General features: G+C 39.1%; 1 protein-coding gene across 1 annotated transcript in view; it reads right to left on the reverse strand.

Annotated features, from left to right (window-relative positions):
• The window catches only part of LOC103621998 (vitellogenin-1-like), a 44,410-nt gene that overhangs the window by 22,867 nt on the left and 1,721 nt on the right, over positions 1–19,822 (reverse strand). Inside the window, exons 4-19 of the mRNA XM_008640882.2 lie at positions 18,094–18,345; positions 15,778–15,939; positions 14,939–15,090; positions 12,090–12,240; positions 11,834–11,991; positions 11,569–11,734; positions 10,354–10,476; positions 8,579–8,797; positions 6,301–6,518; positions 6,123–6,220; positions 1,667–1,791; positions 1,479–1,580; positions 1,277–1,396; positions 836–1,025; positions 654–747; positions 356–541 (exon numbers count right to left, since the gene is read on the reverse strand). Of these exons, the coding sequence (XP_008639104.1) occupies positions 356–541; positions 654–747; positions 836–1,025; positions 1,277–1,396; positions 1,479–1,580; positions 1,667–1,791; positions 6,123–6,220; positions 6,301–6,518; positions 8,579–8,797; positions 10,354–10,476; positions 11,569–11,734; positions 11,834–11,991; positions 12,090–12,240; positions 14,939–15,090; positions 15,778–15,939; positions 18,094–18,345 (2,516 nt within the window). The remainder of the gene's footprint in view (positions 1–355; positions 542–653; positions 748–835; positions 1,026–1,276; positions 1,397–1,478; positions 1,581–1,666; positions 1,792–6,122; positions 6,221–6,300; positions 6,519–8,578; positions 8,798–10,353; positions 10,477–11,568; positions 11,735–11,833; positions 11,992–12,089; positions 12,241–14,938; positions 15,091–15,777; positions 15,940–18,093; positions 18,346–19,822) is intronic.

Raw genomic sequence — 19,822 nt, forward strand, 5'->3', positions numbered from 1 at the left:
CGGGTTAACTGTTCTAACTGATAGGATTCAGCTGGCTTATATCTTACCTAGTGTTTCCAGTTCAAATAATTGTATCAAGATAGAAATTTTATGTCATTTGTGTTTCAGATAGCTTATGGGTCTCCACAACTGAGATATAGCCCAAAGGAGGATTTTCAGGTGAAGACCACAGAAATTAACACATATTTCAAGCAAAGCTTTAGTGCATGTCACTTCATTTAAAAGAAACATAAACTATACCAATCAACACCACTTATCCAAGCTGTAAGTCAAAGACAAGATTCCTAAATATATTTCAGTTTTCTTAGAAGACTCTGCTTTGCTACATAGAAAGATACTAAGTGCTATGTCTTACCTTATGCTAATTATGTTTGTCTCATCTTTACATGGTGGCATTTCAATTTTGACATTTTTTTCCCTCATCTGGATAGTGGCAACAACATTCACAGGTACACGACCATTCATTTTGGTGTGTGCTTCCAGCCCTGCCTGGACTGTGCGTGTGTTGATTCCCATTACAAAGGTCATCTCCTTGGCCATGCTGAAAAGGTAGAGTGAGGGTATAATTATGTTCACGCAGCGAACAGCTGTTGAATTTTTATGGCCTCTGTCACTTGAAAATATTATTCTTTTATTTTATACTAAATACTTACCTTAGACTCAGTTTTGATCTCAGCCTAATGTTGGCGTTTAGTAACTCAGTTAATCTGAAATCAGACTTTGGAGAAGGTGTAATCTGTGCCTGAACTATTACAAAGAAAGCAAAGAAAGCATTAAAAATGCCCTCTGGTCCTAGAAAGTACATTTGTATTGCTCAAGCAATGAGATATGTTACCATTTCCTGCCACTTTTGTGATAGAAGAGTAATAGAAGCTGGTCTCTGTTGGGAAGCCGGTGCAGGTGGGCACAATGCGACGGATCTCAGAGGACAGGAGAGCTTTGGTCCACTGCCTCCCTACACCACTTTGGAGGCTACTGATTATTCTCCTTAGTGAAGGGATTTTTTCATCAGATCCATACCATGCCTGCAATTACAGAGTTCAACATGTCTAAATAAGCAGAACTTGAATATCATGATCCGTGTCATTAACTATGCCTCAGGGGAAATTCTGCCAGCAATGATTGTAAATAACCCTGATCAAAGCTTGACCTTATTTGCCTTGATTAATACTAGAGACAAAAACTCAACCATGAATTTAAAAAAGGAGAGAATGTATGAAAGTAACAGTATTTTAGAGCTTTTGATGCTTGGGTAGTGGTGCTTTAAAAATGATACCTGCAGTGCATTTTGGATGGCGTTTTTATCAAGTCCACCAAAAAACAGCTCTTGGCCAAACATCTTCAAGTAACCTGATGCAAAAGGTTTGTCACTGGAGAATGCCTTCCAGTCAGAGAGCTGTGTGAAAAGATGAAAAAAGCCTGATTCTTCATAGCATTTGAGAAAGCAATATGAGATTTTATTTTCCCTCAGAATTTACCGTTTTCAGGATTTTCTTGAAGTCATAGTCTGTCTCCCAGTCCCTCTCAGGAGAGTAACCTTTAGCAAATATCTCCTGCAGTCCTTCAACTGTTATTCCCACCTGTGGGAAGAAGTAAAGTACAAATACCAGTTGGATGATGGTTGTAAAAAGGGATTAGAGGGCAAACTGTGGGTAGGCTGAATTACCTCCCAAGGATCAGCCACTCTTCCAAGGAAATGCGTCCTCAGCTGAGACATTGCCACAGTTGGAATTAAGGTACCCGCATTATTCAATACCAAATATTTAGCTGCCAGCCCACTCATAAGGAAATCTGCAGATAAATAGGCAGTAAGACACAGCACAGTTAGTTTCTAGGTCAGAGTGTGCAGATCATATCTGTTTACTAATTTAATAATCAGCATCATATGAGCAAGGCCAGAAAACCCAGCTATAAAACTGATGTTATATAACAGTTATAAACAGAATATTCTGCATTTTTTAACTAATAATGGGCAAAGCTATAATCTCACTGATTGTATGGTGGTTATGCCATTTTTCAGTTGCTTCTACTATATCATAGAATCTTATTACGGTTTGGGTTGAAAGGGACCTCAAGGATAATCTAGTTCCAACCCCCTGCCATGGGCATGGGCTCCCTCCAGTAAACCAATTTGCTCAAAGCTGAATCCAACCTGGTCTTGAACAGTTCCAGAACTGGGGTGTCCACAACTTCTCTGGGCAACCTCTGCCAGTGTCTCATAACCCTCACAGTAAAGAATTTTTTCCTAATATCTAATATAAACCTACTCCCTTTGAGTTTGAATCCATTCCCCCTTATCCTGTCACTCCATGCCTCTGTGTAAAGCCTCTCTCCAGGTCTCTTGCATGCTCCCTTCAGGTGCTGGAAGGCCACAGTTAGGTCAGTTGGGTCACCCCAAAGCTGCCTCTTCTACAGACTGAACAATCCCAGTTCTCTTAGCCTTTCTCATAGGAGAGGTGTTCAATCCATCTGATCATCTTGCTGGTCCTCCTTAAGACTTGCTCCAACAGGTTCATGTCCTTGCTGTGCTGGGGACCCCAGAGCTGGATGCAGCACTGCAGGTGGGGTCTCACAAGAACGGAGGAGAAGCGCAGAATCTCCTCCCTTGTCAGGCTTCTTTTGCTGAAACCCAGGACATGATTGCCGTTCTGGGCTGCAAGTGCACATGCTGGCTCAGGTCCAGACTCTCCCTCTCCAGCACCTTGAGTCCTTCTTGGCAAGGCTCTTTTGATCTGTTCATTCTCAGCCTGGATTTATGTGGAGGGCTGCCCTGACCCACGTGCAGCATCTTGCACTTGGTCTTGTTAAACCTCCAGAGATTCCTATGGGCCCACCTCTTGAGCTTATCCAAGTACAGAAAATATGCCTGTCCATATCATTTACATCCCGTCACACTCTGTAAAATCAGCTTATGAAATGCTTTTATGAGACATCATTTAGGGCACCTTGACAAAGGAGATGAGAAATGAAAACAGATTTGCCATCCTTTGCTAATAGTTTAGGGAAAGTGATACAGATGTCCTGTAAGGACAGATGGTGAGCTATAGATTTGTCTCTCAAATGACTCAGAAGCAATTTAATACATCTAGTTCCAAATGCTGTAACCCTCACATGAAATGCACCAATTGTTAAATTATTGTTAACTATTGAGTGAACTTCGAGCAAACAATTTGTTTCTCTTTATATCTTTACTTAGATTTATCATCTATAATGTTCTTAGGTACCGATAATCAGTGCAGAGCACAGTCAGGAATTCTTCTGGGTCTTGGCACAGTTATATCCTGTCCTGTTTTATGAGTTAAAGTAATCCTACAGCTTTTCTAAGATTCCTTAGGTTTCAAGAGGAACAAGGCTGACAGGAAATGTAGGCACCCTTGCTGTGCTTCCTTCTAGCCCTCCTCCCCTGTTCCTACACCATTTGGAGGATAAGGAAGTATGTATGAACTGTAATTTTACTACAGTGCCTTCACTGTTTTGCTGTAGGAATCTGCTGGTCTATCCAAAACGCTGGGCACTATCTACCTACAACATGTGAGGTTCAGAAACAGCTCATGCAATCAAGACACAGGTATTTATGCCACCCCACTTTGGACAGAGGAATAAGTGGAGAACATTCAGTAGAGAGTAATGGTGATCCTATAAAAAATAAAAAAGAAAAATGATGCCACACTGGGACATTACTAGTGAGTTGACAGGAAACTTGTCAATGTGAAGACTAGTTTTTCTCTGAATGAGCTTAGCCAGAGCAATCGTAGATGCTTCATGGACAGGACACTAAAACTAAGGCACAATACTTTTACTGAAGTTGTTAAAGCTATCTTTTATGTTCTAACCACAAAAACTGTTAGTTAAAAACTCCGTGGTACTTCCTGATACTTAATAAGAAGTACTGCTTATAAATGATTAAATGATTGTATAGAATTCATTGACTTGAAGACAGCAGCAATATTTTCCATACCTCAGGCATTACACAGTGCTAATGATCTAAGAATATATTTGCTGCATCACTGTGAGAGTTTGATGACACCTGCATATATCTGATTAAGTGTCTTGCCCCAAAGATGAGGGAAAGAAAACTTAGTGAGCAAAGAAAGCAGTCTTTTGTAAATATAAGCATTAGTCCACATTTAAATATATGAATCTGTGCATACTGAGAGTCAGATTCTCTCAGTCCTCACACTGAGAAGAACCTGGGTCACCCCTTTGATTTCAGTAGCAATGTGTAGAGCATGAAGCACTATTTGTGGTGGTCGTGTGTGACAAATTCCAGATTAGAGGTAGATTCAGCTGACATTATTGCCTGTCATTAAAAATTCAGCATCTAGTACCACAAAGATCTGTGATGCTGAGGGCAGATTTTTGTTTTTATCAAGGAGGTAGGTACTGCATTACAGCCGTCACTATGGTAACTCCTCCAGAATGGACTCACTGAAACACGTTTTACCTGTGGCTAGTGGAAACAAATCAAATCAGAAAGCTGGAGGATGGGTCCTCTTCCCATACCAGTGTAGTAGGAGATTGACTTAATTTAGCTGAGTTATCCAAGTCTAAGTTTAGCATGTGTGAGAAAAAGATCTTGTTTTTTTTCTTCAGGATGAGGACCTACGTAGGTGTGGTAGCCAAATTTCTGACAATGGGCTTCACCAGGAAGTAACAGCAATTCCCTGATGTACTGCATTTCCAGGCTACAGCCAGAATAAAGTATTCCATTTCACATAGCCCCCCGCCGGCATCCCTCATGCATATTGCACCCTTCTTTCTCACTGTGTGAAAATTTAGATGGCTTAATTTTAAAAGCAAAAATAAGAAGACAAAATGAGTACCTAAACCAAGAAACAAGTATCTTCATATTAATGGAAAATGTATCTATCCCTGAATGTATTCTAAGTAGTACAAAATTCACATGGTGTATATTAGTGACTGTATTTCTTTGGGCACTTGCTGTCTCCATCACTGAGGCAGCAAGCATGTGTATAGCATTTTACTGTGCTACTTGCAGTATGTATTATATTTATTTCTATTATAGAGCACATTAAATTGTCAAGTAAAACCCACAAAACTGGGGCAGGACAATAATAAGATTTACAAAAGTCCTTCAAATCACACCCCTGCCTCTAAAAAGAAGGCAGAAGTACTTGTACACTCAAGCCCTGTGGATTTCAGATGTTTCAGAGTCTCTTAATATCGATTACTTTGAAAAGAATCTTAACACATACCAGTGAATAACAAAAGTGCTAAAAAAATCCAAGTCCTGATAGATAAACAGCATGTGTAAGGAAACTGTGTTTGGAGATTTAATCTCCCTAGTCTGCCAGATACATATGCCAAATCTCTGAGGCTGTCATGGTCATTTACATAAGGGAGTTGCTTAAAAAATCTACTGAGAAAAATAACACACATGGAAAATAGCAAAAACTACAATGTGGCCCAGCAAGAATCTGTCTTCTAATCTGGTCCTTCCCTGCTTTCACTACATTTTTATGTGCAACTCCCTCTGATGTAGCTGGCCAGTCTCCAGATATCACGCATGGATCTGCTCATTCTAGTAAAGAATCTTGGTAGGAAGATGCAAGAAAAATCTTTAGACAGTAAGCCTGACGTAGCTGCTCATGGGTGCAATGAATTGTCACATCTGAATGTTTTCAGAGTTGTCTGTTTCACTGGGCACAGTTGTTAGGGTGAAGAGTATTTAGCATCACATTTGAATGCAACAGAAGTTGTAGGTGTTCAACACCGGCAGAAATTAATCCACTTCAGCAGTAATTTAGGTCCCTTCTGTTTGTTTGGTGCTGAACAATAGTATGAAATTGTTAAGCACCACTGAGACTATGGTGTTTGATACAGGAGCATGTGCCTCCCCGACTAATGAAAACAGAGGGTTAGAGCCCCACAACCCCTCTGGTAATTTCATGCTGGCAGTGTACAATGCAAAACACACAGGGACCTAAACACTCTTCAAATGGAGAGCCTGAGATTATAGTTTTTTCACTGAAGATAGGTAAATATGGAGGAACAGCATGCAGCCTAACAGCTGGATAGGAGAACTGGGCTCTCATACTATACAGTTTTTTTTTCACACATTCACCAGTATATATTTCTCTACAAAATCTTCTGGATCTTACCTTTAAAGATACTGAAGCGGAAAACCTTGCTGAACTGATACCCAGATCTGTCAAATTTGGGACTTAGTGCTCTGATAGCCATTCTGCAGGCAGAAGCCCTGAAAAAGTTTAGTGAGCACATTAACGTTTCAATTAGTTTGCAACAAGGTTCTTCTTCTAGGAAAGGAATTTTCCTTACATCACTTGAAGATCTGGAGCTGTGCTTCTACCCAGGGCCCTCAAGTGAGAGTAGATGAAACTTGCCACTTGCATGCTAGGCTCCTTCAGCACAGCATCAGCTAATGTCATCACTATTGGAAGACCTGGCTTGGTTTCAAGCAAAACCACTGCAGCTAACATTCGGATTCGAGGATGAATTTTGTGATTCAGGAAAATCTCAAGGGTAATAGCCTGGACCTGAAAACAATAGATATATTCAGTTTTACTGTATGTTTGAACATTTTGCTGATAACCACCCAACACCAATGAATGATCTGTTTCATCACTAGTGCAGTAAAAATTTGGATTATTTAATTATTATGGCAACACTGTTCCTGGTTTCATAGTCTGAGGGCTGGAAGAGACATTATGGTAATGTAGTCTGACTTCCTACACAATCAAAGCTGAGGAACTTCACTGGATAACTTCTACATCAAGTCTTTTACACCTCTTTGAGCTATCTGACTCTAGGTAAAAGATTTCATGAATCCATTCCGTACCTGAGAAGTGATTTCAGTGATCACTTATCCCTACTCATAAAGGTATAACTTATTTCTAATAATTTGATCTTCTGGGGAATCTTCTGCTAAATAATAGAATTAGAATGAAACAAACAAAACCTGATTTATTACCAGAAATCTCTATGCCATATCAGCAGCTTAAACCAAAATTTAATGCAATAAATATAAGTTCCTCAGTACTACTTGTGGTTGATGTGTTTGACCTCAGCAATATTCACTACCAAGACTAATTTTGAACTGGAATATTTGCAGTTTCCAGGGCGGGGACTGAGGCCTTTGGTCCTAAGCTTTAAAATGGGTGTGGATGATGCGTCACTGCTCTGGCAAACCATCTGCACAGCCCTATCCTGCCAGGGAGAGTGCACGTCCATGAGCTGTAATAAAGAACGATCCAGAAAACTTCAGCAAACTTTGGAAAAACCCTGATTGGTTTTATTAATTTGAATATGGTGATCAAATACCAATGTATAAGAAGTGACAAAGATGCAGTAGGCCTCTTCCTAAACGAGGCTTTTCAAAATAAACAGTAAAAAAGGCCATGAATTAAGTATGCTTAATCCAAATACTGGTGTGTACCTAGCTACAAACCAGGTATTAGACTGCTTTTTGAACAATGAAAAAAGTGGTCACAATCGTTAACTTGCTGCAGATCAATTTTCTCCAAAGAAAATGCATAGAAAATGAAACTGAGTGGTCTGGGGCACATGTGGAAAGCCAGGCCAAAGAGCAATCAGAGATGCAGTGTTGTTCTCAAACACCAAATTGTTTTTTTTCTTCTTCCCCAGCAAATACCTTAACTCCTACCCTTGCAATTCTCTCCCTTCCTCCCCTGCATTTCCCCATCCAGCTCCTGCACTCTACTAAATTGTTTCTTTATTCTTTTTGTTAAAAGCATATCCTGGCGCACTATTGTCTGTGGATCAATATGTGCACTCAAACTGGGAGTCACATGCAAAAAATGAGTGTAATGGAAACCCTGATACTGATTAGTGGGTGAATAGTTAATGAAAGCTTTTATTTTACTTTTTATATTAAGATTTTACTTATATAAAACAAAAAAATTCAACATCAGGACCAAAATCTTGGAAACCTTGAAAAGGTTTCCTTTTAAAAGCAGACTGCTTTAAAGTGAAAATGATTGTAAAGTGATGTCTGTGGTAGATGAGAGTATGCTGGTGTAGCCATTGTATGTGGGATCTAATAATTATCCCAGTGAGGGACACAAGTCACATTTAGTAAATGCTCTGTTTATGACTTAAACCCGCACAATGTCTGTAAATTTGTAATTAGGATGCAAGCCCTTGGTGTCTATTTACAATAAAATCTGGTCTTGAATTACGATTAGATATGGCACTCAGCATTCAATGTCAATTCCCTGAAAACCTTGTTTTGTGGTTCTCTCACATACCAAAGGTGAAGTAGTACTAAACACATTTGGATCAATAATTTAGTTTTCTGTCTAATGTCCTTGGAAACGAAATGTTTGCAATGGAAATGCTGATTTGTCTTCATCAACAATGAATGTATCCTTTTAATGGGATTTTTTTGTTGCAGTCTGAAATATTGGAGGTTAATGTCAAAAGAAACAAGGCATGCCAAACAAGGAATGGCTAAGTATTTTTTTTTGAAAAATAATGCAATATTTGAAAAAAAGACCTGTTTTTCCTTCATCACCCGTTATTAGCAGCCTTGTGAGTGCAAATCACAAGGGCAAAGGAGGAAGCTTTGTTTTCTTACCATTTTGGGGTCTTTTAGGCCTATGTTTTTCAGGGCCATCACAGCAGTCGCATGGACCCTGAGTGGCAAATCCGAGGCACCAGTTGCATATCCTGGCAAAAACTTCTTGATGTGCTTGATGCTGGCTGGATGTCCTACATTCCCAAGGGCTTTCAAAGCCAGGGAAATTTCTTCTGTGCTAGACTTGCTCAACGCCTCTCCTGCAAAGCCATGAAGAAGCTGAAAAATGAAAACAAATATGTTGAGTTCAATTCCAGCTCTTATCTATATTCCATCCACCAGCCTATTCAGGGGTTTGACTTCCATAATTTCAGTTTGTTCAATTCATTTATTTTAAGTATTTTCAAAGTCTTTTTTTCCCTCATGAATAGAACATTTTATTCATAGAACAAGTATAGCCAAGACAGCTGCAATGAACAGCTTCTTCATCACTCTACCTTAAAGTTATCAGGTAAGATTTTTAAAGGAAAAAATAATGGCTAGGACCTAGTTCCCACTGCCTCTCAGGGTTAATTGGGAACCCTGAAACAATGATGCTTGAGCATCTCTGTCTCATGGTTGAAGACAGGTGCAAAAATACAGATACAATTAAACCTTCAGACCCTTAAAAAAGATCCCTGAATATATGGCTAGTGGTGGTGCCCTTAACCAGCTATGACAGCCTCTTTTCAGTGTGGATTAATAGCTGGAAAATGAGATCATTGCCAAAAAATCTTTTTACAGCCTTCATTGTAAGCAACTGGATCACACTTCCATTAGCGTGGCAAGATTAGAAGTAGTTGTCTGAAAGCTGAATAAGAGAAAAGAACTAAATCCTGATAGATAACAGTTTAAAATGATAACAAATGGCTCTAAAAAAGAAACTGAGATATTAGAGAATAATTTAAATACAGATTCTGTACTTTAAAAGAACACATTTGAGATCCCTTGATGGTGCAGAAACAGTCTACTTGATATAGCTAATCAAATGAAGGGACATTTGAATTCATTGAATAGGCTATACAATCACTTGCTTCGGGAAAGGATTTTCATTCTCTGACATAGGGCTTCTCAGATTTAATTAGCTCAAGAGCACTGGTGGCAGTTGTAACACAGGCAACGTGTAGGAAGGTTGCCCATGCCTATGTACTACAGGAAAAAAAATCATGTCAGGCACACAGTGTTTCTGGAACACCCTGCTCTCACTGGGGATGGTGGATTGATGGGTGCCAAAGACTGAACACACATTTCTCTTTCCTTTCTTGTTACTGGCTGAGTGGTTGGCCTCTGTGAACCACGACATGCGTTTTTAGAACTGGGAAATGCTATTTAATGACTACGCAAATTGTTTTGAGGCCTGCTGATTAAAAGCAGTGCAGAACAGGGAGGGTATTACTGTTGTAACAACCTTATAGTCTGTGTTGATGACTGGGCTCTGCTTCTGGCTGGGATACATTAATTCTGACAAAAACCTAGACTTTTGTGTCACTTAGTTAATTTAGAAATATGCATAATACCTGTATTTAAAGTATTTTTGAGCAATGTCATGGGACTTCATTAATAATTGGCAATAAAGCACTCAGAGATACTCAGATAAAAAGTGTTATGAATTGTTTGCTTCTTCCTCTCACTCTCTTTTGTGTGCTAATCTAAAGATAAAAATGTTGTATTTAACCAACTGGGGTTCCTTTCCCCAAAGGAAACACTGCAGTGAAGTGAAATACAGCTTTCTGAATAATGAAGAAAGAACTCAAGGCTTAACTTTTCTTTTAAATGATAAATAACAATGTGATTACCTGGAGACACTCGGAGCAGGAGTCAGATGAGGAGCACTGTTTGTGGCACAGTGAGGCGTAGCTGAGATGGCAAACCTTCCCAAGCACAGAGGTCGAGCGCGGGCAATGCTTTTTTACAATGAGCTGGGGAGAAGGCAGTTGTTCATTACCCCCATTAATGAAGAGAAACATTATTGAAAAATATGTTTCTGCCCAATGAAAGACAAAACCAGGCTTTTGATATTTTTTTTGTTGATGGATTTTCTGTTAATCAGTGGATAGTACTGTATTTGATAGTGTAATTGTAAAGCAATTCCAAGTAACATCTGGAAGGCAGATCTGTTGCCTTTATAGTGTTTCAGATTTAAATTTGGCATAGGCTATAATCCAAAGGGAGGAAATCACCCCGTTATGGAACAGAAAAATGCACATTATTGAAGAAACATTCATCATGTTTTATGATTGCCTCAGCTGTAGATACAATGAATTTGAGATTTGTTGTGAATGGACCTCAGTGGGTCCATTTGGGCAGACAGGAATACTTTGTATAAATGTAGGAGCTGACAGGAGGCATCAGCCCGCTGCTTTCTCGTGTGGGAAGCTGAGCAACACCACACAGTAACAACCAGGCTGTCATGGCTTTCGCTGAGGGTAAAACCCTGGTCTGAGGTTCCTTGTCTCTACCTAGGGTAGGCAAAGATAAATTCTTGCATCTGAGACTGGGATGAAACCCTGCATATAGGGTTTCATATAGAAAAAATTGCAAAAATAATTACACTTTCTCCTACGTGGCCTTCACATTGACATAATTCCCTTGGTTTTGACAGATCTTCTCAAATTCATACCCATCCTTCTAGGTCAATTAGGACAAACACACGGATATAACAAATATGTATTTCTTGCTCCCTTGTCTTTGTAGACAGTCAGAGAACTAATTTGATGTAACTATAAAGCACATTTGGAAAAAGAGCAACTAGAATCCACTGTATGCAGCAATACCCCTCAGAGACAGGGGTTATTTGGCTCTTTATTTCCTGTTTCATTCTGGAGTAATTTTTGCCCTTTTGATTTGCATTCTCCTCCCCTTAAGACAGCCAGGAAACAAAGCCCTTTCAACCTCACTAGGGGATATAAAACCTTTATACTTTCAAAGCCTTTACTATCTTGTCAAAGGAATAAATACAACAGATGTTAGAATCAGCAAAGAGTGGATAGAGAGTGTTTACAGAATCCTACCGTTGCTTCGTCCATCACATCCTGAGTTGGAGTGCTGGAGTGCAGAGCCACAAGCACTGCTTGAGTCACTTCCCAGTTGGTGAGCTCTTGCCTCTCCATTTTATGCCGCAGGAACCTGAGTGCACGGTGACTGGCCACTGCAGGAATTATATCCAAAATGTGGCGCCTGTAATGGGAAAGACAAGCAGCATTTTCCAGATCTGCCTCTGGAGACAGGCTTTCCAGAGGTTCTCCGGCAGAAAAGCACCACCTTTGTTGCCTGTACCTGTATGCTGGCCGACTGGAGAATTGCTTCCACACCGACTCGTAATTCTCCTCATTTGCTGCACGGAAGAGGTGCAGAAGCTTGAGGGCTTTTGCGGGTGCATCACTGGGAAGCTGGTCAGAGGTCACCTCTACTAATTCTTGCAGGCTTTCCTCTATCTGCAGAAAGATGAAAATGCAGGAAGCTCACATGCATTTTATCCCACATGCACAGATTTTAACCTCCAACAAAGAATCCGTCCAGTGGCTGAGTTTACCTGGCTTTCCACATCTTTTATTTTGAATAAGTGGACAGGAAGCTGAAGCAGTTCACTGCCAAACTGGTACTGAAGGGACCCACGATTCTGGTACTCTTTTGGTGGGACCTCTGCCCTCTGCTTCTGCACATCAGTCAAAGCAAGTCTCTGCCTGGAATGGAGAACCCCAGAAAGAAAACATCACAAGTTGCAGGGTACAAACTAACAAAAACCCCACTAATTGTACTTCCCCACAACTGCAAAAGGTTTTGTTATTGTCAGGGCAAAGATATTTACAAAGAGATGCATTTGGATGCGATGCTCAGAACCATACTCTGAGGAGGTATGCACTTGCACAGCGGGGCTCCGATCAGAGCCAGCCTTTGCCTTCCTTTGGGAATAACCTGGCTTGAGAGTTTATGGAAGAAGAGGGAGGTGAGAAGCTGTGGCCTGAAGAATATCACAGGAAGGATGTGTTGTGTCTTAAGGAGTAAATTATGGACTGTAGAAAAACACAGATGGGAAACTTGCTCAGAAATTATAATTTAATTTAAACATTTTAAGAAGTTCATAAAAGCTGTTATGTGTCTGTGTCTCCTGGAAGCTTCAAATGGAAAGTTTTTAGATACAATAAGAAATGCTACAATAGTTTTACTTGCACTATTACAATTCCCTCCCCATTTTGTTTGGTAAGCTGAATATCCTCGGGACTACAAAAGAAGGTTCTCCTGAAGCTTTAAATTGGATTTACCAAACAAAAAGGGCCACATACATTCAGGATTAGTCTTTCGAAAAGTGCTCAACCTTCTGAAAACTTTTTAAGAAGCAACAAACCTTCATCATTTGTTATTAAGGATAATTTCATTGAGAGACTGTCTCTACAAATATTTGCTATCTTTTTACATTTTCAGCTAAAGATATGCAACCTATCCTACCAATTATGTTTAAAATGGGTCATTTAGGACACTATAATAAAGTCAGGCATTTGTACTGAACAACTGAAAACATTCCAAAAGCAATATTGCTGTACTACAGAGTATCTCAAAATCTCTGCAGAAAATTGGTGTGTTTATTTTGGAATCTCTATGATCTTCTGTATCATTTCTATTTGCTCCTTCCATATGGATTGCAGAGAACGGCTGCAGAAAAATAGCATATAGCTGCTTTACAGACAAGCAGCTTTCAAGAATTCAAGAATTTGAATAGAAATCACTACAGAATCAGCAGAGATTTTTTATCTCTTGACAGTTTGTACAATATTATTGAAAGGGCATTTGGGTCAGAAAGTATAACATCAGGTACACTTGTACAGATTTAACTTCCCCTTCAAATCATGATGCATCTATTATGTCTTCATTTTCATTGTTTTGGGAAGTGATATAGCTGCCTAGAATAGATGGGAAAATGTTATATTCTGAAGAGAAGAGAAAGTGAGTGCTAAAGATAGGATTAAAGTGGTGAAACAATAGCAAAACCTCTCTTGGCCTTGAAATGTGCTACAAGAGTCTTATACTGAACAGGCCTGAAAACTCAGATCCAGGTGTTTTAAGGCCTTGACAGGTTTTTTTTTTTTTTTAAACAGAGAATGCATTGTGGAAATAACTCCTGAAGACTTGAGTGAGATATTCACATCTTCCCAACTATCTTGTATTTGTCCCCTTCAGCTGGGTAATGATAAAAATGCAGAGAAAATGGGAAAAGTAAAGGTACTACCCTTCTGAGAGCTGAGAAAGAACTTAAGGAAGACATTCTCTACAGGCTGCAGAAGGGGAGTGTAAAACGTCATAAGTCCATTGTCTCCAGACTGTAGGTGACTCACAACAACCTATAATTCAGTAAGAGCACTGCAGTTGTGTCTATCTACACCTTGATTGCAAAAGATAAAAAAGCCACTTTCACTGTTCTGTTTGTTTTTTTCTTTGCTTGGTTAGCCAAATTGAACATGATCATTATATAAATGAAGTTATTCAGGGAGTTATTGACATGAACTTTCTGATGTTGCTGTTTCCAAAACCATATATTATACCAACAGATCCTTGCAGAAGATAATGGAGCAATGAAGATTACAGCAGCTGTAGGGTAGGATTGAAGAACACCTTCTTCACAGTGACATTTATGCAAAAACCTCTCCCTTCAGTAGGGCACTCCTATTTACAGAGCTCACAATTAAATGGGTAGCTGAAATTTTTTTCAGTAGATGAATTTTATAGATGAAAAAATTTTCAAATACTAAGTGTTTGAGTGCTTGAGCTAGGAGCACAATTTCATAGACAACCATATTCTTGTTTTGCCCCAAATTTCTTTATGAAATATGCAAAATTTGCTGTAAAAAAGCAAATGCATTTAACATGCTTTGTGCCCAATTGTTTTGCAATAAAACCCAATTTCCTATCAAGAAACCATTTTGATGGCAGATTTGCAAGCAGCCCATGGTATTTAGGAATCCAAAGTCCTATCTAGGTTTCTTGTGAACTAGTCTCCAAGGACCTCTTACCTCATTATTGTTTTCCAGGGAATTCTCTTTCTTGAGTAACTGTCTTTCAAAGTATTTTACTTCAAATATATTAGTTCACAATTTCTCAGATGGAATTACATTTGTTTTGGCTTTTACGGCATAAATCAAATTTCCCTGAGAAATAAAATAGTCAAGTCCTGCCAAGTTTAGCTAACAAACTTTGGATAGTGATGTGCATGTTTCAGGTTTATAACTAACAGTGAAGGTTGTTTTTATGAGCTGTTTGGGATTTTATGTAATTAAATACTGGCAAACAATAGGCTGTGGAAGTAAAGGATTTATTTCACTTATGGAGTTTTACTCAGATTACTGGGTTGCTGAATTAGTTGCTGAATTAAAGGAATATGTATGGTACCTTGCTTCTACAATAGCATTCCCTCCTGTTATCTCATTGAAGGGTGCAAACTGGTGGATTTCTTCGACATCAGCTTGTATAATTACAGCTTCGCTACGTGCATATTTAATTTTGTAATTGTAAGTAGCAGTTGCCTGGGAATTCTTGTTCCTCTTTACAATATAAAAAAAGGAAAGAAACAAAGAAAATAAAAAGTTATTGAACTTCGAAATTCTGTGACTAGAGGATGTTACCTCACCCACTTCAACCCATTTATTATCCAGGGCTGTTTTGTTCATTGGCCATAAGAGCAATCAATGTGAATTCTGCACACTCACTTCCATGGGAGAGGTCAGGCATGCTGCCTTTCTCCATTACTTCTACTGCTAAGAAGTGTTAGCTGCTTTTTCCTTTTCCCAAATATAAGTAATTGGTCATTCCCTTGAGAAGGAGACACATTTTCTAAGGAGGAGAGCAGCTGCATAAACCACACATTTTTTTATTTCAAAGACAGGATTATAGTAAAATGCAGCAGTACCTGTCTTGAATAGCAGAAAGTGGACATTGTATTTTTTTCACTCAACAGAATAGGTGAATTAACTCATGCTGATAATTAACAGTTTCCAAGCCAGCTAGTTTGAGCTAGCTCAAGTGTGCTTGCAGTACATGACAGTGTGCAGCAGAGACCTCTGCTTCTCTGTGGGATCATGTTCATACAGAAAGAAAATATTGACAACTGGATACAGCAGATCTGATTCTTCCCTCATTTTTAGTATTTCAAATGAAGAGATTATGTGGATATCAAATGGTGTTCTGCCTAAGAATATAAAATACATGTACATAATACCACTCTGATTTACCTCCTGGCAGGTCTTGCATGGATGAGTGTATGCTGAACCTGTGACAACTTGAACTTTCTTTTCACAGCTGTTCAGGTCCTTGGATTTGGTCACATAGACTAGGTTTGCTCTCTTGTTTTCCTGAATTGCATATGTTGTATTACAAATACCTCCAATCCCAGCCTGGCAAAAATGAGAACAGGATCAGAGAAGTTATGCAAAGCTTCACTTCACCACATGAAATTTCCTGTTTAATTCTGCATTTTCAAAATCACCAGTAGAAATGAATACCTTTTTTTTCATTATACTCTCCAGAAGCAAAATCATGATGATCATTACTTTCATCTTTTTTTTTACATGTACAGGTTTTCAGTAAGCCAAATCAGAGTCCCACTGAGAGAACTAAATCTCCCCAAAGTTTCACTTGGAGCCTCAGGAAAGGGGAATAACAGTTTTCAGTTAGAGCTGTTGATTATGAAATATGATTTGAGGAATATTAATAAAAAAGTGCCAAAATAATTTGACCAGTCAGAATGAAATCTTAACAGCAAAGTATTTCAAGGTTGGAGATGACATTCTGCCCTCCAAACTTGCTTTCATAGACAGCTTACAAATGCCTATGGAACAGGCCTTGCAATATCAGGTGATCTGTCACAATATGACCAGCAATAATTAAAAAGAATTTCAGGATAATAGTGTTTTGATTGTGGGTTTTCTTGAGTTCACAGTTTCAGCTGAGCTCTTCGATAATATTTTTAGAATATACATTTATAAGAGCTTTTAAGTTTCTACAGTCAGTGAGATTTTTGTAGAGAAAAAATGCTTGATTGCATTTTAGGAGGAAGAGTTATTTTCCTGATTTTTTTTATTGTTATGGATAGCATAGCTAGTGCAGAGACCAGCTCTGGGCTATGTGAGAGCAGTGAAATGGTCACGTGGTGTTTAGGAGGCAAGACATACCCACTTCATCTTCAGCTTAACAGAATTCCCTGAGACACTGTGTCTTTAGTAAAGGCTAGAAATAGGAATTGCCCAAGCTTTCTGAAAGACTTGTACTCTGCAAATACAAGTGTGGGGCTCTGCACACTGCAGGGTGTGGTAGAGACATCCAGACCTCAAATGGGAATGTCCAGCCCAGAGAATTTAGTGGGATGAAGCACACTCCTGCCTAAGTGAACTTCCTGGCTGCAGTTTATGGCTGGCTCAGATAGGCTAACCCTGAACCCACAGAATGGGATGTACACTTTCCCAGCTTTGTCCTTTAAACCTTTCTGTAGCTCAGATTTTTGGGACTTCTAATGTTGATCTTCCTTTGCAGAGTGACTCGAGATTGTCAAGCAAGGCTGCCAAAACTCATTAATTAGTTGTCTGAGAAAAGCAAAGAAAACTTGGAAATTATTCTAGGAGGTGAAGTCACATCTATTGCCTAGCCGTGAGAGTAGTATATACTGCTAACTGAATTAGAAAGAATTAAGATGCGAAACTAGATATGAGAAAATAGTGCCACAGAATATCCAACAACACCACACAGATTTTTATGTGTGGCAAACAGCGTGAAAAAAATTAAATCATACATTTAGTTTCCCAGAAGCAACTCTACTTACATAAAAATAAATTAAAAAAATTTAGGGTTACTCTGGTCTACAGTTTCAATAAAAGTAACATAAAAGTATAATAATTTCAAGGTTTTTGCTGATCTCTGAATTGAATGTAGTCTAATCAATGTAAATATGGTTTCACAGAAACTAAACACATTGCAATTTCTGTGGTGAATAGTAATATCAGATGATTAACCTTGACTAATATATTAAAACTTGAAAAACAGTGGAAATTCCAACAGAGCATCAACTGCAACTGTCAAAGCTGTTACAGTAATGTTATGACATATATACTATTTTCTTCCTAAAAGAGGAGCTAGAAGAGATTAAAGTATATATGATTGGTAGAAAAAGTCAAATTACTGTTATTTTAAAGTTAATATTAAACTGTATTGTTAAGCTTGTTTTATACAGTGTTCACATTTTATGTAGGCTTCATCTTTCACATTTTACTTTCTCTGAAATTAGAAGTCAGATTTTCTAAGGGTTTAATTCTGCACATGCATTTTCTGAAATACTTTCATCAACCAGTTTAAAAATCTGCTGTTCTATTGTCCTGTTTAATCACATCTCTATCAAATGTTGTCCCATATGAAAATTAATCATGATTTCCCACACTTAGGTCTTTCTTATAATTGAGGTTCACATCAAGGATGAATTCAGAAAATGCGGTAGAAGACTCTGAAGTGAAATTTTATGTATTTACAGATCCGCCACCATGGCCAAACCCCAATCTCACCTCCTGTAAACTGTATGAATTCTGCATCTTCTTTATGCTCAACTCCAGCACGTTCATAATCCCTCTGTAGATGTTCAGCCCATCATCCGAGACAGAATCAGGAGCCATAATGTTTCCCACGTGGCCATTGCTGTACTCAAACTTGACGGGGATACTGAGCAGCCCAGTCAGGGCCTGGGTCAGTTTGAGTGATCGAGAGAATGAGCTCGTGGGCCAGACACCATTGTACTCTGCAGCTTCGATTGAGTGAATCTAGAACAAAGGGGAAATACAATTCCTCTTTCATTTCTTTTCCCCAGTTAACTTTTTTTCATTATAAATAAGCATCTAGAGCTTTAATCACATCAAAAATACATGTTTATAGAACACAAAAACTCTTCAAAGGGGAAACTTAGAAGTTGTCATTTAGCATAACTAGTGTTAATACACGTATTTCCATATATGAAAGGAAGTATTTCTACAGGCTGTATTTCTACAGCCACTGCACTCTATTCTGTTTCATAGACAATCCGTATTGCCAAAGGTTGACTTGTACAAAGAAATGAGCCAGAGAAGAACCACATGAAGCAGGCTGCTACCCAAAAGTGGTGTGGAAGGTCTGCAGGAAATTGCAGGAGAAAGTTAATGTTGCATAATGCATCATTAACTCCTGTTGTGAACTCTGCCATTTCCCTCACTGAGGTCACAGAGCACAGGCAGCAACCTGAAACTAATAAACACGTGGCCTCTAGACCAGCCAGACACACGGAATTAGTTTGAGCAGCAAAAAAAAACTACACATTTTGCTGTGGAACCAGAGGCTGAGGCACTGTCTCCAACCCCACTCTGCACTTCATGCTCCAGCCTCAAACTGGGGCACATCCAAATAAGTAGAAAGTTGTGCTAAACTATGCATAACTTGAATAATTCCTACCCCATGGCAACAGGCATGTTTAGCTTAGTTTCTCAGAGGACCCTTCCCTTCTATACATTTTGACAATTTAAAGAGACTTTTCTCTGACACCTCAGGCTGGCAATGTGGTGCAAGATGCGGATTAGTTTCTCAAAAAGCCACACAAACTAAATTCTCATACAGCAAATCACTGGAGACGGCACTTTCATATTTATTTTTGTTATTGTTGGTGGAGATCACTGCCAACCCCAGTAACTGAAGCTTACAGGGAAGGCTGTTACAGAGCAAATCCCTCATGCTGCCTCTTGGACATGCTTCTGGCATATTGCATACAGGCAGGTTTGGGACTGCTCTGCAGGGTCAGGGCGAGGTAGTTTTCCCCAGCCCTCGGGGCCCAGGCAGGACTTAGGCTGTCTGCTTGGTTTTGAACACAGCTGGCAATTCTTACTTGTAGGTTTGTGATAAAAAAATTGTCAGCTGGAAACTGCCCAGGGAACAGAGCTTTTTGTTTGGGCTGAATGTGAACTAGTAGGCTGCAGATGAAAGTTTAATTCCCTGAACCATCCCTCCAAACTGTCTAATTTAAATATAACAGCAGCAAAATAAACTTTTCCCAGAGAAGAAGGGAATAAATGTACTATTACCTTTAGCTTAGAACTTGCCCCGAAAGTTGTTGTGTTTTTTTGTCTTTTCTCTTTTTCTTGCCCGAAATTATTTCTGAAATGGAATCTTTTCACAAATGCAGTAGGGCCAGTAAAATCATGTTAGCAGGTTTTAGAGAAGAGGAGTCAATTTTTGGTGAAGACTCACCCTGGCACACCAGGAGCTGTTTAAGCA

Source organism: Corvus brachyrhynchos, unplaced genomic scaffold (assembly GCF_000691975.1).
Source record: "Corvus brachyrhynchos isolate BGI_N302 unplaced genomic scaffold, ASM69197v1 scaffold48, whole genome shotgun sequence".
NCBI lineage: Eukaryota > Metazoa > Chordata > Aves > Passeriformes > Corvidae > Corvus > Corvus brachyrhynchos.